Raw genomic sequence first — 13,507 nt, 5'->3', positions numbered from 1 at the left:
CTTTGCTCTTGATTAAACAAGTGAATGTGTTTAAAGCAGGGCAGTAATCTATGTGAATAACAGTAAGAGGATAATTATTCACATTGTTTGTAAGCAACCCAGGGTTTTGCTTGGTGGAGGAACACTGAAACGCCCCCCCCCTTCTACCACACACCTGGGCCAAGCTATGCCCCAGGCCACATATGAACACCTATTTGAGTGGGGATCCTGAGTGTCAAATTTCTCCCCATCCCAATTTTTGTGTGGGAGATGAATAATGATGAGTAACATGGCCTGCATCAGGTGGAGCTTTTGCATTGAGGTCTAAGTTGGCTCCTATATCACTGAATGGGGGAGGGGATGGCCGTATGCCACACCTAGACAACCACCCGAAAGACCCAAGTCTTCAACTGGTGGCTCTGGAGCTAATAGCAGGTTGCTGACTGATCTAAGCTAGGCTGAAACAGGAGCACTACCACCATACAAATGCATCGTGAAAAATTTAAGAAATGAGTTCCAAAATGCATGTTTGAATTAAAGCTGGACCCTGAGTCTCAAAAGACTGAAGAGTACTGGCCAATTGGCACACTTTTAAAAAGGGATCCAGGGGTAATCCTGGAAATTATGGGCCAGTTAGCTTCACATCTGTCCCTGGGAAACTAGGGAGTTTCCTATTTCAATTCCAATTGCATGCATCTTTTGCTTTCAATGCACACAATGGGTCGCTCACCTTTTTCAGGCTTCAAAAAATTGGTGCAGACTACAAATGCCAAACGAAAAGCTACGGGTGTTCAGCTGCCTGGCATCAAAACACCGATACTACTATTGAACATTCAACTTGTTTTACTTTATGTTGCAAGCTGCCCTGAGAACTTTATGTTGCACATGGACAATACATGCTGCGGGTAAATAAAAATGAATACCCTTGTGCAGACTCCAGTTGTTGCATCACAGAGAGTCAGGATAGAAACATTCTGTGCCCTGTTCAGCCAGTTTACTGCAACTTTGGTACTGGTTGCCCACTTCACCATGGTTATATAGTACTCCCTAAAAACAAATGAAGGCATGTGAGTGCTACTCTTACATGTACTTAGAACACAATTTCCCTTCACTGTACAGACCCAAATATTTGTTTTTGGAATGTGGACTATTAATAAACTTGATACACTGCACAGACTCAAATATTTGTTTTTGGAATGTGGACTATTAATAAAGTTGATGCAGAATGTCGTGATTGTAACAAGTCCAGGATTCATTTTTGTGTTCCTCTCTTTGAACTTCGTCTGAATTCCCATACTACCTACATCATAATCAGCCCCTTGCCTGCTTATTGCTTTTTTATGTTCTCGAGGCATGCAGCGTGCCACTTCTCCCCCTTGAGCTAAGAAAGGGGTAAATGACTTGATAATGAATGAGTGTCGCAGTTGTAAGGCTGACAAATCATGCAACATTATCATATTCAAGTGGAATGCACAGGTCAAAGTCATCTTTAAATTATAAGACAATGACTTTTCACAGTGTGTACAGTCCATAAAATTTTTATGAGTTCATTTGTTTGCCATAAAATATGTATAAAGGAGTTGTTGCTCTCGTTGGGATTAATGTGCTGCGTCGCCGGAGAAATCGCTTGCATTCTGGAAAGGATTTGCTGTGCATACAGAGGAGGAAGGACTCAGAAGGATGAAGACGATCTGATTATCCAGCAAAATAAGAAGACAGAGCACAAGCATTCTGCTGCAGGGCAGAAGAACTGAGTTGCCCATGCCTAGCATTTGAAGTTTGGGAAATATAACGGTGCACTAGAAATTCAGTATCATAAACGTTTTTTCTCTCCCTCTCTTTCACATGACAATTTGGCACCAGCATATTCTCTAGGGCAGTGGTTCACGGTTGGTACCATGGAGGCATCAATGTTTTCAAAAGCTTGGCTTTTGAATTAGTAATACTTAGCTAATTGAGCTAAGATGTATGGAAGTGAGAGCTGGACCATAAAAAAGGCTGATCACTGAAGAATTGATGCTTTTGGATTACGGTGCTAGAGGAGACTCTTGAGAGTCCCATGGACTGCAAGAAGATCAAACCTCTTCATTCTTAAGGAAATCAGCCCTGAGTGCTCACTGGAAGGACAGATCCTGAAGCTGAGGCCCCAATACTTTAGCCACCTCATGAGAAGAGAAGACTCCCTGGAAAAGACCCGGATGTTGGGAAAGATTGAGGGTACAAGGAGAAGGGGATTACAGAGGATGAGATGGTTGGACAGTGTTCTCGAAGCTACCAACATGAGTCTGACCAAACTGCGGGAGGCAGTGGAAGACAGGAGGGCCTGGCGTGCTCTGGTCCATGGGGTCACAAAGAGTCGGACACAACTAAACAACAGCAAGCTAATTGAGAACCACTGCTCTAGAAAAACAGCTTGTTTTCCTTTTGTTAATAAAACTAAAATAAGCAGAGAATGGAAAACTCCTTCCGACAGCATTAAGAACACAATATAAGAACATAAGGAGAACCTGCTGGTTCAGGCAGGTGGCCCATGTAGTTCAGTATCATGTTCTCACAGGGACCACCCAGATGTCTGTGGGAAACCTGTAAGGGGTTTCCTGAGCACAACAGCACCCTCCTCTCTTGCAGTTCCACCAACTAAAAACATGCTGCTTCCAACTATGGAGGCACAGCCGTCACGGCGAGTGGCCACTGATAACAAGCTTGCACAATTTAAGAATCAATGTGAAAGTAGGACAAATTGTTGTCTCCTACACCTTCTAGAAACCCAAAGCAGCTGGAATCAGGAGGTTTTCCAACATGGTATGATGGCTATATTTATGTCTTTTCTTGAACTTGGTGGTGAATTTTTTTTTTTTTTTAAATCAAAATAGAGAGAGGCATTCAGACAATCCAAAACTGGGTCACAAAACTAAGGGTTTGATGACGACTGATGAGAACCAGGGATTCCAAATCTTGCACGAGGAATATGTTGGACCAGATTGTACGGTTTGTGTAATTATGATGGTGATGATATATTACTTTCTGGTTCAATATGATTTATTTTCAGATGGATTAATGGTTACAGTGGATGAGACCCACATGGCAGAGGAGTGGTTCAGAACATAAGAAGAGTCCTGCTGGATCAGACCGAAGGCTTATCTAGTCTAGCATTCTGTTATCATAGTAGCTAAGCAGATGCCTACAGGAAGCCCATGAGCACAATTGTGTTTTCCAGTAATTGTTATTCAAAGGCTCATGCTCCCCAATAACTGGATGCAAATGTCAGAGATTATAAACTCAGAATTAAACATTGTTCTTTGCTCAGTCTGAGATTAGAGCTCATTTCAGCATATATTCTGGACCATTCTGAGGACTATGTATTTTATAAATAGTTCTAAGTCATGTCTAAATAGTTAACCTTTGAATGCCTAGGTCATCTGAGCAGACTTTAAGGTGAGCTTTGAACGTGCTAAATTAAATCTGAGACCTATAATATACCCCACAGAGTACAGATAATTAACCTTAGCAATATACTGGACACACTAAACAGCACAATCTCATTGATTCAACTACCCTGGAGGGTATCCAAAGCTTTTCGTTAATCAGGGGTTTCTAAGAAGATAAGCATCGTTTCCATAAGGTTACCCTGACATGAAATCCCACTGCTTTCAAAAGAATTCATTTTCAAACTAAAACTACGGTATTTAGAATCACAGCACAAAACATTTAATGGTAAATTTCACTGTTTTAACGTTTTTGCTGTTTGCTGCCCTAGGCTCCTTTGGAAGGGGTGGATACAAATTTAATAAATGATAACAGGTAATAAAAAATGGAGGTCAGAAATGGAGGTCAGAATGGAGCAAACATTTGACGTTATGGCACAGGTGATATTAGGTATGGTAACCACCCTGGAAATGGCAATTGGACAGGCATGTAATACATTTGGGATATGTAGGTGTGTAAAGCTATACTTGCTTAATTGTAAGTCAGTATGATCCAATTCATGTTCTATTCAGAAGAGTTCAGTAGGATTTATTTCCAAGCCAAGCATGCACAGGATTCCAACCTTAAAGGTAAAGGTACCCCTGCCCGTACGGGCCTGTCGTGTCCGACTCTGGGGTTGCGCGCCCATCTCGCTTAAGAGGCCGGGGGCCAGCGTTGTCCGAAGACACTTCCGGGTCACGTGGCCAGTGTGACAAGCTGCATCTGGCGAGCCAGCGCAGCACATGGAAACGCCATTTACCTTCCCGCTGGTAAGCGGTCCCTATTTATCCACTTGCACCCGGGGGTGCTTTCAAACTGCGAGGTTGGCAGGCGCTGGGACCGAGCAACGGGAGCGCACCCCGCCGCGGGGATTCGAACCGCCGACCTGACGATCGGCAAGTCCTAGGCGCTGAGGTTTTACCCACAGCGCCACCCGCATCCAACCTTAGCATGGCATTATTGTGGCATAGCCTTTCCAGTTCTGGTGTAATGGGCAAAGTGATAGACTCAGCAAGGAGTTGCTGGTTCAAAACATTGCTGAGCCATGAAGCTGTCTAGCTGGCTGCAGCCTAGTCTACCTCAACAGGGTTGTTGTGAGGATCAAATGGGAAAGCCTATTATTTGCCGAAGAGCAGGATTCAAATTGAATATCAAATAATTTTTTTAACAGATGCCTTTAAATAGACTGAAGCTGTTTTGTCTTAAATTTACAGCCACAGTGCAATCCATAGGCATGGAGTGTTATCAGTTGGATTTTCATTTTAAAATAACCCTTCTGAGACCCCTGGACTGATCTGTGCCAACAAGCGGATGTTTTAATGGCCTCAGCAGGCTAGTAATTTCTTTTCAGTCTAGCAATTTTTGCAATGGTAGCTAGAGGGGCCATGAAAAATTTGCATAGCCCAAGCCTCTCTGTCATCAAAGCAGATAAGCGCTCAAGACAAGGAGAGAGGAGGGGAAAGACAGTGGAATTAGAAACAATAATAATAGACAAAGGAGGTTTAATGGAAGGAGTGGTAGGTAACAACAACTTCAGGTCTTTGCCACAAGTAGCTAGTACAGCACAAACCTCATTCTTGAATCATCAGGAGGAGTCATTTCCAGGTCATGAGTAGGCCCATTCAAACCAATGACATGTAAGGAAATGCTCGGATTTTCTGTCCCAACCTAGAAGACAAAAGAAGACAGAATGATAAAAAAGTGTTTAAAAATGACTTATTCTTTTTGTAAGTTAGAAGGTATAAATGAGGATTTTAGTGCTGGACTTGGCAAACTTCAGAACCTAAGGATTAGAAAAACAGAGAGAATGCAGATGTAGCTCAGAAATGCTCTGAAATTGTTCCCCAGTGATTATTATATTTTTTAAAATACAAAGCCATTATGCTTGCTTCAGAAGGGAAAAATTCCCATGCAAAGTAGCCGGAGTGAAAAAAACAGCTGACAAATAAAAGGTGAAACAGCCCTCTCACCACCCCAGCCCCTCTGCCCCTTCTGCTCAACTGGAAGCCACAGAATGGCTTTGCAGGGAAAACAATCTACGAACTATATATGGTCATGCAACTGGATCTCAAGTGATTAGAGCGGTGGTTAAAGATGCCTTGTATTTAATCACTAGGCAAGTGGTCATTGGTGAGCAGGAACCAGGGGCTGGTGAGGGCATGGAATCCCATGCAAGCAAGTGAGCAGGCATATAAAGAGGGGATGGAATGCATAGAAACAAAGGTCACATTTGCACCACACATTTAAAGCACATTAAATGCACATTTAAGGCACATGAGTTCCCACAAAAGAATCCTGGGAACTGTAGCTCTGAAGGCTACCGTAGCTGTAGCTCTGTAAGCTACAGTTCCCAGGCTTCTTTGAGGAGAGCCATGTGCCACAAATATGGGGTGTGGACATGAGCTCAACACAGAAATATAGTGCTTTAACTTTTCTCCAGCAGCCCTCAGCAGGCTAGTAATTTCTTTTCATTCTAGTAATTTCTGAAGACTTGTTTACTAGGATGAATTAAAGTATTCCGTGTAAAGTTAATGGGCTTTTCTGGTTACGTTGCTACATGTTCTTGTATTTTAACCAGGTGGAAGTAAAAAGATACAGGTGTTAAAGAGATCAAATCCATCCTACCTTTGGGTAATGATAGGTCTCCACTTTAGGGTAGAGGCTGCCTGTGAACATAGGTATTTCCATAGTGGGGACTCTGGAGTCATTGATAGTTGCATACGCTAATCTTGTGCCGTCGGGGGACCACCAATGTGCAATATGGGTCTTCAGGATCTCCTCTATGTAAATAAAAAAAGGAGGAAAGAAGATCATGAGATCCAAAAAAATTGTTTGCGTGGGAACTTCAGGGTGGAGAGCTCTATGTGCACCACATCACAGGGAGGAAAATTATTTTGCAAGAGGTCATTTCTAAGGCTGCAATCCAATGGCCACTTATCTGAGAGTAAGCTCCACTGAACATAGTAGAAGTAAATATTAGGGCTGTGCACTGGATCCAGATGAATCCTGACTCAGTTTGGCCTGGGATTTGGCCAAATTGGGTTGAGGCTGCCCCAGATCATTGTGGGAAGGATTGGGTCCACCTGAAGGAAGGGGGAGCCTGGCAGTAAGAAGGCACAGAGGGAGACTCGTAGGAAGTCTGCATGCATCTCCTTCTTCCCCCTTCACAACTGCATGTTTAAACATTAATATTAGGGTTTAAAATCCCATGTGGATGGCAGGAGGAAAAGGAGAGGCACATCTTCTCTGGGTCCCTATATCAGATGGGGGTGGGGGGCTCATGCAAAACCCTACTAAATAAGCAAGTTTGATATAATCAGTCCTCCATCCTGGGATAATGCCTACGTAATGTTAGCTTCTATTCTGCAAGAAAAACATTGGGCATGGAATATTTCATTGGCTCATTTTCATTTCATTCTTTGAATTTCTCTTTTAATTCCTTTTTTTGAAGCTTTTTATAATCAGGCACGGCTCAGCAATTAAATGCCTGATAGGAATACAACGAGAGGGCTGGCAAGTCCTTGACACTTCAGCATTAATCAGGAATTACTTTATTCTGCAAACATCTTTCTCAGATCTCTCAAGCTTAATGAAGCACTTCAAGAGACGATCATGTGAGATCCCGATGCAGGCTTCTGGAGGACATTTTCACATGGGAATTTTACTGCTTAGATTTTTGTGGACACTGAAGCGTGGTGGATCTTTATGAAAAGGGGACCCCTCGCGTGAGCAATTCCAGACGAATCATGTCACCCTGCAGAAATTACAAACATAAAAAGGACCTGCCAAAATAGCAACATTGTGGAAGCATCTTTGTGACTGTAGATATGTATGATCAGGACTGAACCAATATATTTCAGCACCTTAGGCAAACCACAAAATGGCTGCCTCCCCCTCACCACCAAGGAAGAAAGGGTGAGTGAAGATCTACATAAGGAACAAGGAGGGGACTAAAGAGCTACATCAGGATCTGAGGCTGCTGCGGATCCTGCCGCCGGAGGCGACTGCCTCACCTTGCCTCATGGGTGTGCCGGCCCTATGTATGATGAACTTTGCAGGCAACAGCCTGCTTAATCAAATGCATGCTCATAAAATTGTGAATGGATGTGTGTGTCTGCAGTACAGTGCAATACAAATCAAGTTAATAAGACCATGGGAACAGCCACTTGCCCACTTTGTAGTACTGTATTCAGAATAACCATATAATTTTACAGCAGGGAAGGACTGTAGTTCAATGGTGGAGCATCTGCTTTGCGTGCAGAAGGCCTCAGGTACAATCCCCAGCATTTCCAGGTGAGTCAGAACATTGGCCCATCTACTCTATTTTTCAGGTAATGGGATGGAGGACTAGATCTGCGACCTTGTGAATTCAAAGCATCACCTGTGGACTGTGGACATGGTGCAGCACAGACCTAGATGCTATGCTGGTTTCAGTGGGAGACCTGTATGCAGAACTAGAATGTGACTTCTTTCTTTCTACTACATGGCAGACCCTCATAGAGTGGTTTGCAATGATCCAGTCTTGAAGTTACCAGAGCACGGCGTACAGTGGCTATGTCAGCTCTGTACTAAAGGAGCATGAACAGGAGAAGCAACTGGAACTGGATATAGGCATGTCTACTCACTACTGAACCCTTGGTGATAATGCTAGACCCAGGCCTGCTCTTACCAGGAGAGCACAACTTTGTCCAGAGCAAGTTGCCTGCCAGCCTCTTAAACCCAAGAGCTCAGAGCACACAACAGCTCTGTCTTGTTCAAACTCATTTCTTTCTATTCCGTCACCGCCTGCCTTTAAAAGTCCTACCTGCTTTGATGACTTACACATGGCACATTCTGAGCTTTGCTACCAATTTACAGACAGCCTAGCCCTTTTGTTAGTATTTTCCAACTATTTGTCTCCCTCAGAACAGAGCGCAAAAACTTTATGCAGAATGCCCTATGAAACAAACCTGCAGCACAAAGATAAACTCTAAGGCACTCACAACATTCAATGAAGCAAAGAAAAACGCATTTCAGCTAAGATAAAGGTTGTGGATGGATCCTATCATTCAACCTGTAGGCTTGCATTTATGACATACTTTTCCCGTAAAAAAAAAGCAAGCAAGCAAGCAATTAGCTTTTGGAACATCAAGGACATGCCTCTGAAGAACAGGGGCAATTGCAAAGTGACTGCAGAGAGTAAGAATAAGGAGACTGTTAAGTGCTCCACACCTTCAGGAAGTGGGGAAAGTTCAGGCTCATCCCTATAGTGTTTCATTTCTATTGAATGAAAGAAAGAGTACTGCAGATGGATGTGCTTTTGTAATATCTGCTCTACCTACGAACGTGTCAGCAGAGGGCAGTGCAAGAAATAAAAGGCAGGCAGGAAACCACAGGGCTGCATCAGACTACAAAACAGCAGGTTGGACTCCACCAGGCAGGCATCTTCCAGGCTGCTTCCAGTCCAGCTAACTCCAGCTTAAACCCTCTCAGCACTCTCTGCCTCTGTCGGTGTCCAAATTAAAAACTGGAACTACTAGCTGTCTATCACATTCACAAGGCTAGAGAGAAAGAAAGAGACCAGGAGACTAACGACAACGTTGCACCCAAAATCATTTAGTTACAGGTCCATTTATATTAATGGAGAAAGCCGAACTCATAACATCGTACTTGAGTCTCTGTTGACATTGGATTCTTATCTCATTATACATGACTAGCTATTTTTCACCTTCTCACCCCTTGCCTTTTCCTGTAAGACCTATTGCAGTCGTTAAGAGTCGTCAACAGGCTCATCTCAGCTATCTGCCAATCACCCATTCCCACCACCCTTCTGAGTAATACCCCTCCCCACCTTCTCACTATATAGAAGGATCTGGCAACTTCTGTTTCAGTGTATCTGAAGAAGTGTGCATGCACACGAAAGCTCATACCAAGAACTAACTTAGTTGGTCTTTAAGGTGCTACTGGAAGGAATTTTTTTATTTTAAGCAAATGTCAGCAATTTCTGCTCCTGTTTTCTTTGGAATCCTCCGACATTCCTAGCTGAAGAAGGTTTTGTTGTACTGCCACAGAACCAGGCAGGAGTGCTTGAGAGGGACCAGTGACTCTAGTATCTGGTTGCTTGTATTTGGTTGCCTAGCACCAAAATGCCTTAAGGAGAGCTCAGTGCTTGACCATTTCATTAAATCACCAAGAATGCAAGGCAATAGAATCCATACAGGCAGCTCCCCAGGGATTCCTGCAGTGAAACCACTTTGTGTTGAGTACAGGATGAAATTCCAATTTTTATTGGCAAGTCCAGTTGATTTCAATTTGTTGCCGTTACAACAAAATTAGCTATCCTTCCACATCAACACTGCTATTGGAGGGCGTGAGCTTCTCTCATTACTATTGCTACTACATGCCCGCTAATCAAACAAAGTGTTGATGTTTGCCTGGCTCAGTTATGTCGTGAGAGGAGTGAAACAGGGAAGGATCATTCCTCACCACTCAAAACTAAAAGTCAGGACAAAAACTCTCCAGATTCTACTGAAAATATCCTTATATACAAATGCAGCAACAAAATAAAAACAACTTCTGAAGAAAATGAGAACATGGAGGTGAATGCAACTTAGCTGCCAAAGAGCACTTTCAGTTGCCAGCTATTACAATAAGCCAGCTTCTAAACAATATAATAGTGTACAATATTCATTATAAGATGGAGAAAAAGGGCATAGCAGGCTACTGCAAATAAATACAGTAAACAGCCTGTTAGGAACAATACTCTCAGTTGCCAAACATGTAGTGGCACATCTTTAATGGCAAAGTAACTGCTTCAGAGTGGAGCCAGGGTTCCAGGATTGTTCACATAACAACAAAAACAATTTTATTATCTGTACCTTGCCCATCTGACTGGGCTGCCCCAATCACTCTGGGCAGCTTCCAAGAGAAAACATCAAACATTTAAAATTCCCCTACACAGGGCTGCCTTCAGATGTTTTCTAAAAGTTGTATACAGTGGTACCTTGGGTTACATACGCTTCAGGTTTCATACGCTTCAGGTTACAGACTCCGCTAACCCAGAAATAGTACCTCGGGTTAAGAACTTTGCTTCAGGATGAGAACAGAAATTGCATGGCGGCGGCGTGGCAGCAGCGGGAGGCCCCGTTAGCTAAAGTGGTGCTTCAGGTTAAGAACAGTTTCAGGTTAAGAATGGACCTCCGGAACGAATTAAGTACTTAACCCGAGGTACCACTGTAGTTGTTTTTCTGTTTGACATCTGATGGGAGGGTGTTCCACAGGGCAGGTGCCACCACCGAAAAGTCCCTCTGCCTGGTCCCTGTGACCTCACTTCTCGCAATGAGAGAACTGCCAGGAGGCCTTGGAGCTGGACCTCAGTGTCCAGGCTGAATGATGGGGGTGGAGACGCTCCTTCAGGTATACAGGGCAGTTCAGGACATCTGTAACAGACTGTATACGGCAACTGAGAACACTATTTGCAATAGGCTATGCCATTTTTTACAGTGGAGGTTGCTCCATGAGTGGAAATGGGGCACTACCGCACCAACCTCAGTCCACCCTCTCCCAGCCGGAACCAGCCTGCCTTACAACCAGGACTTACAGCGAGACCTAGAGGTAGCAATGCCTATCAGTTTCCATCTCACTGTTGCCCCTTGCTCAGCAGGGAGGATGATGAGGTTGGGCACAAAACTAGAATTATTTGGCTGGCTGGCTGTCATTGCCTCTGGTGCTATTGTTGACCTCCCTGGCTTCCACCCTTCCACCCACCAGCCACTGCTGCTGTCTTACAATGTCTGTTGAAATGTTGTGATGTTTAGAAGCTAGTTCATCTTGATTTTGGGCAACTGAAAGCATTGCTTGAGAAATCTCATCAATTAATTGGTTAAAATGGGCTGGGCAATAGCTTTTCTATGCCTCTGATTCTGAGACAGGATAGGAGGAGCCAGGACTGCATGCTGCAGAATGAGTAGCATGCTCTAAGCTGGAGCAGGAGAGAACCAGAAGACGGAACAGAAAATGACTCTAAGGTCTGATAATGAAACAGCATGACTGTGAAGAGGTTAGCTTGACATTTGCAGCCCACTCTTTCCTTCTGCTCGAGTAAATAAAGAGTTGTGCTGTCTATGATGCTATGTTTGTCTTATTTTCAGTTCGGGGTGGGGGGAGGACATAATGGCTTCTGCAAAAGAAAATCCTGACCCACTGTCTTTCAAAACCATCAGCAAGGGTGTGGACAAAAACAATCTAATGGATATTATGCATGGACTTGCAAGGAATGTTTGACCATTAGTTCCTCTCTAATCTTAATAGTTGCAGCAGAATACACCGGCACTCCATGGAGATTAGCAATTGGTTAAACAACAGGATATAAGTAAACACGGTTCTCATAATGGAGGGAAGTAAGCAGTGAGCCCCCCCCCCCCCAATGAATAATCTGGAAGTAATGCCTGCAAATGAGACCAAATTATTTAAAGATGGCAAAAACCCAGATGGACTGCAGCCTGCTTGGAGTTTATTTCCCCCAGCGTCTTTAGTAATGTAGCATCATCCACAAACATGGACTCATCACTGCTGGAAAATTGTGGAAATGGGCAACGAAATGGCACCTGAGATTATTTTGGTCTGTCTGGCCACTGTTGTAGTCAGAAAAGCTGTTACTTGATGGATGCGTGGGCTGATATAGCTGGGCGCTTACCAAGCACTCCTATATTTTGCATGAAAAAGGACTTGGGTTCAGTCCCTGGTACCTCAAGTTAAAGGGTTATCGGGCAGCAGGCTAAGGAAAGACCTTGGAGAACCGTGATTACGAAAGGGGATTAGAGAAATTTGTGGAGGATTATCAACGGCTGCTACTCATAGTAGCTACATATTACCAGCAGGATCACAGGCCTCTGGATGCCACTTCCTGGAGAACAGCAGCAGGATAAGACTGCTGTGTTTATGTCCAGCTTATGGGCTTTCCAAAGACATCAGGTTGGCTTAGAATGGCTGGACTAGATTGGCTTGATCCAGGAGGTCTCTTCTTATGTTCACAGCCAAACATCTGATTAAGCATAAGGCAACTTCATAAGTTTGTTGAACAGCTGCAGATACGCAATGCCATGGTGTGTCACTCAAGACTTGCAGATAAATCTGCAACCAGTGCAAACGCTGGTAAGTATTTGCAAACTTTGCATTGTTGTTATTTTAAAACAATGCTTAATTTCCTCTGAGGGTACAAATATTTTTGTTGATGGCTTTTCTTTAACAGTCGACTTATCTCACCACCAAGCGGCAGCAATCAGAAAACTTGAAATGAGAGAGCTTAATTGGATGGTGAAGTAAATGCCAAATGAGTTTTAAGACTGCATGCTGGCAAAAGGGGGGAAAAAGGAAAAAGAGCATTCAGGGTTTTACACATTTGGACTGATGTAAAGTTTTCCATTTCCCTGGTTGCTCCTTTAGAACTGCAGGATGGGACTGCTGTGTTTGGTAACACGGTTCAACAGAGAATAATGTAAGAAATACACGCTCTATATAGGAACATAAAGAGCACGATAATATATCAGTATTTACTTATACATAAAGACAGCCTGCTTAAGTACTCAGGTAAGCTACTGCAGCTGTATTAAAAATCATTTTGGTCTAACATGAATGTTCAGCTTTGTGCATAGATATCAGTGCATGAAATATGGAGGGGGGGGGACTGGTGAAAGCTGTCAAATGAAAAAAATATTAAAGTTTACATTCAATAAAAACCTGGAAGCAATTCTACTAGGGATTCTAACAAATAACATTCCAAGTGAAAGAAGAAGAAGATTTCTCTATGCAGTAACAGCAGCTAGAGTGTTAGTGGCAAAGTATTGGAAGAGCGAGCACATTTCATCAAGAGAGGAATGGCATAACCTCCAGATTATTCATTGGGCGGGGGGTGGGGGGCTCACAAAATGACAGAATCAATAAGAAATAAGTCAGCAGATAATGTTTAAAAAGAGTGGGAATGCTTCAGTAATTACTTGATAAAACAATGTTCCACCTCTAAGATTTGGTTGTGTTTGGAATAATTCCGTACATAGAGACACATCGCTCTCTCATACCAAGATGA

General features: G+C 43.3%; 1 protein-coding gene across 6 annotated transcripts in view; it reads right to left on the bottom strand.

Moving 5' to 3' along the window:
* DPP6 (dipeptidyl peptidase like 6) overlaps nucleotides 1–13,507 on the bottom strand; it is a 497,800-nt gene that overhangs the window by 36,271 nt on the left and 448,022 nt on the right. For all 6 annotated transcript variants that reach the window (XM_083466765.1, XM_083466767.1, XM_083466764.1 and 3 more), the window contains exons 9-11: nucleotides 6,070–6,224; nucleotides 5,015–5,112; nucleotides 903–1,026 (exon numbers count right to left, since the gene is read on the bottom strand). In XM_083466765.1, the coding sequence (XP_083322891.1) occupies nucleotides 903–1,026; nucleotides 5,015–5,112; nucleotides 6,070–6,224 (377 nt within the window). The remainder of the gene's footprint in view (nucleotides 1–902; nucleotides 1,027–5,014; nucleotides 5,113–6,069; nucleotides 6,225–13,507) is intronic.

Source organism: Podarcis liolepis, assembly GCF_965112155.1.
Source record: "Podarcis liolepis genome assembly, chromosome: 12".
Classification (NCBI taxonomy): Eukaryota; Metazoa; Chordata; class Lepidosauria; order Squamata; family Lacertidae; genus Podarcis; species Podarcis liolepis.
This window is presented reverse-complemented; position numbering and strand designations above follow the sequence as displayed.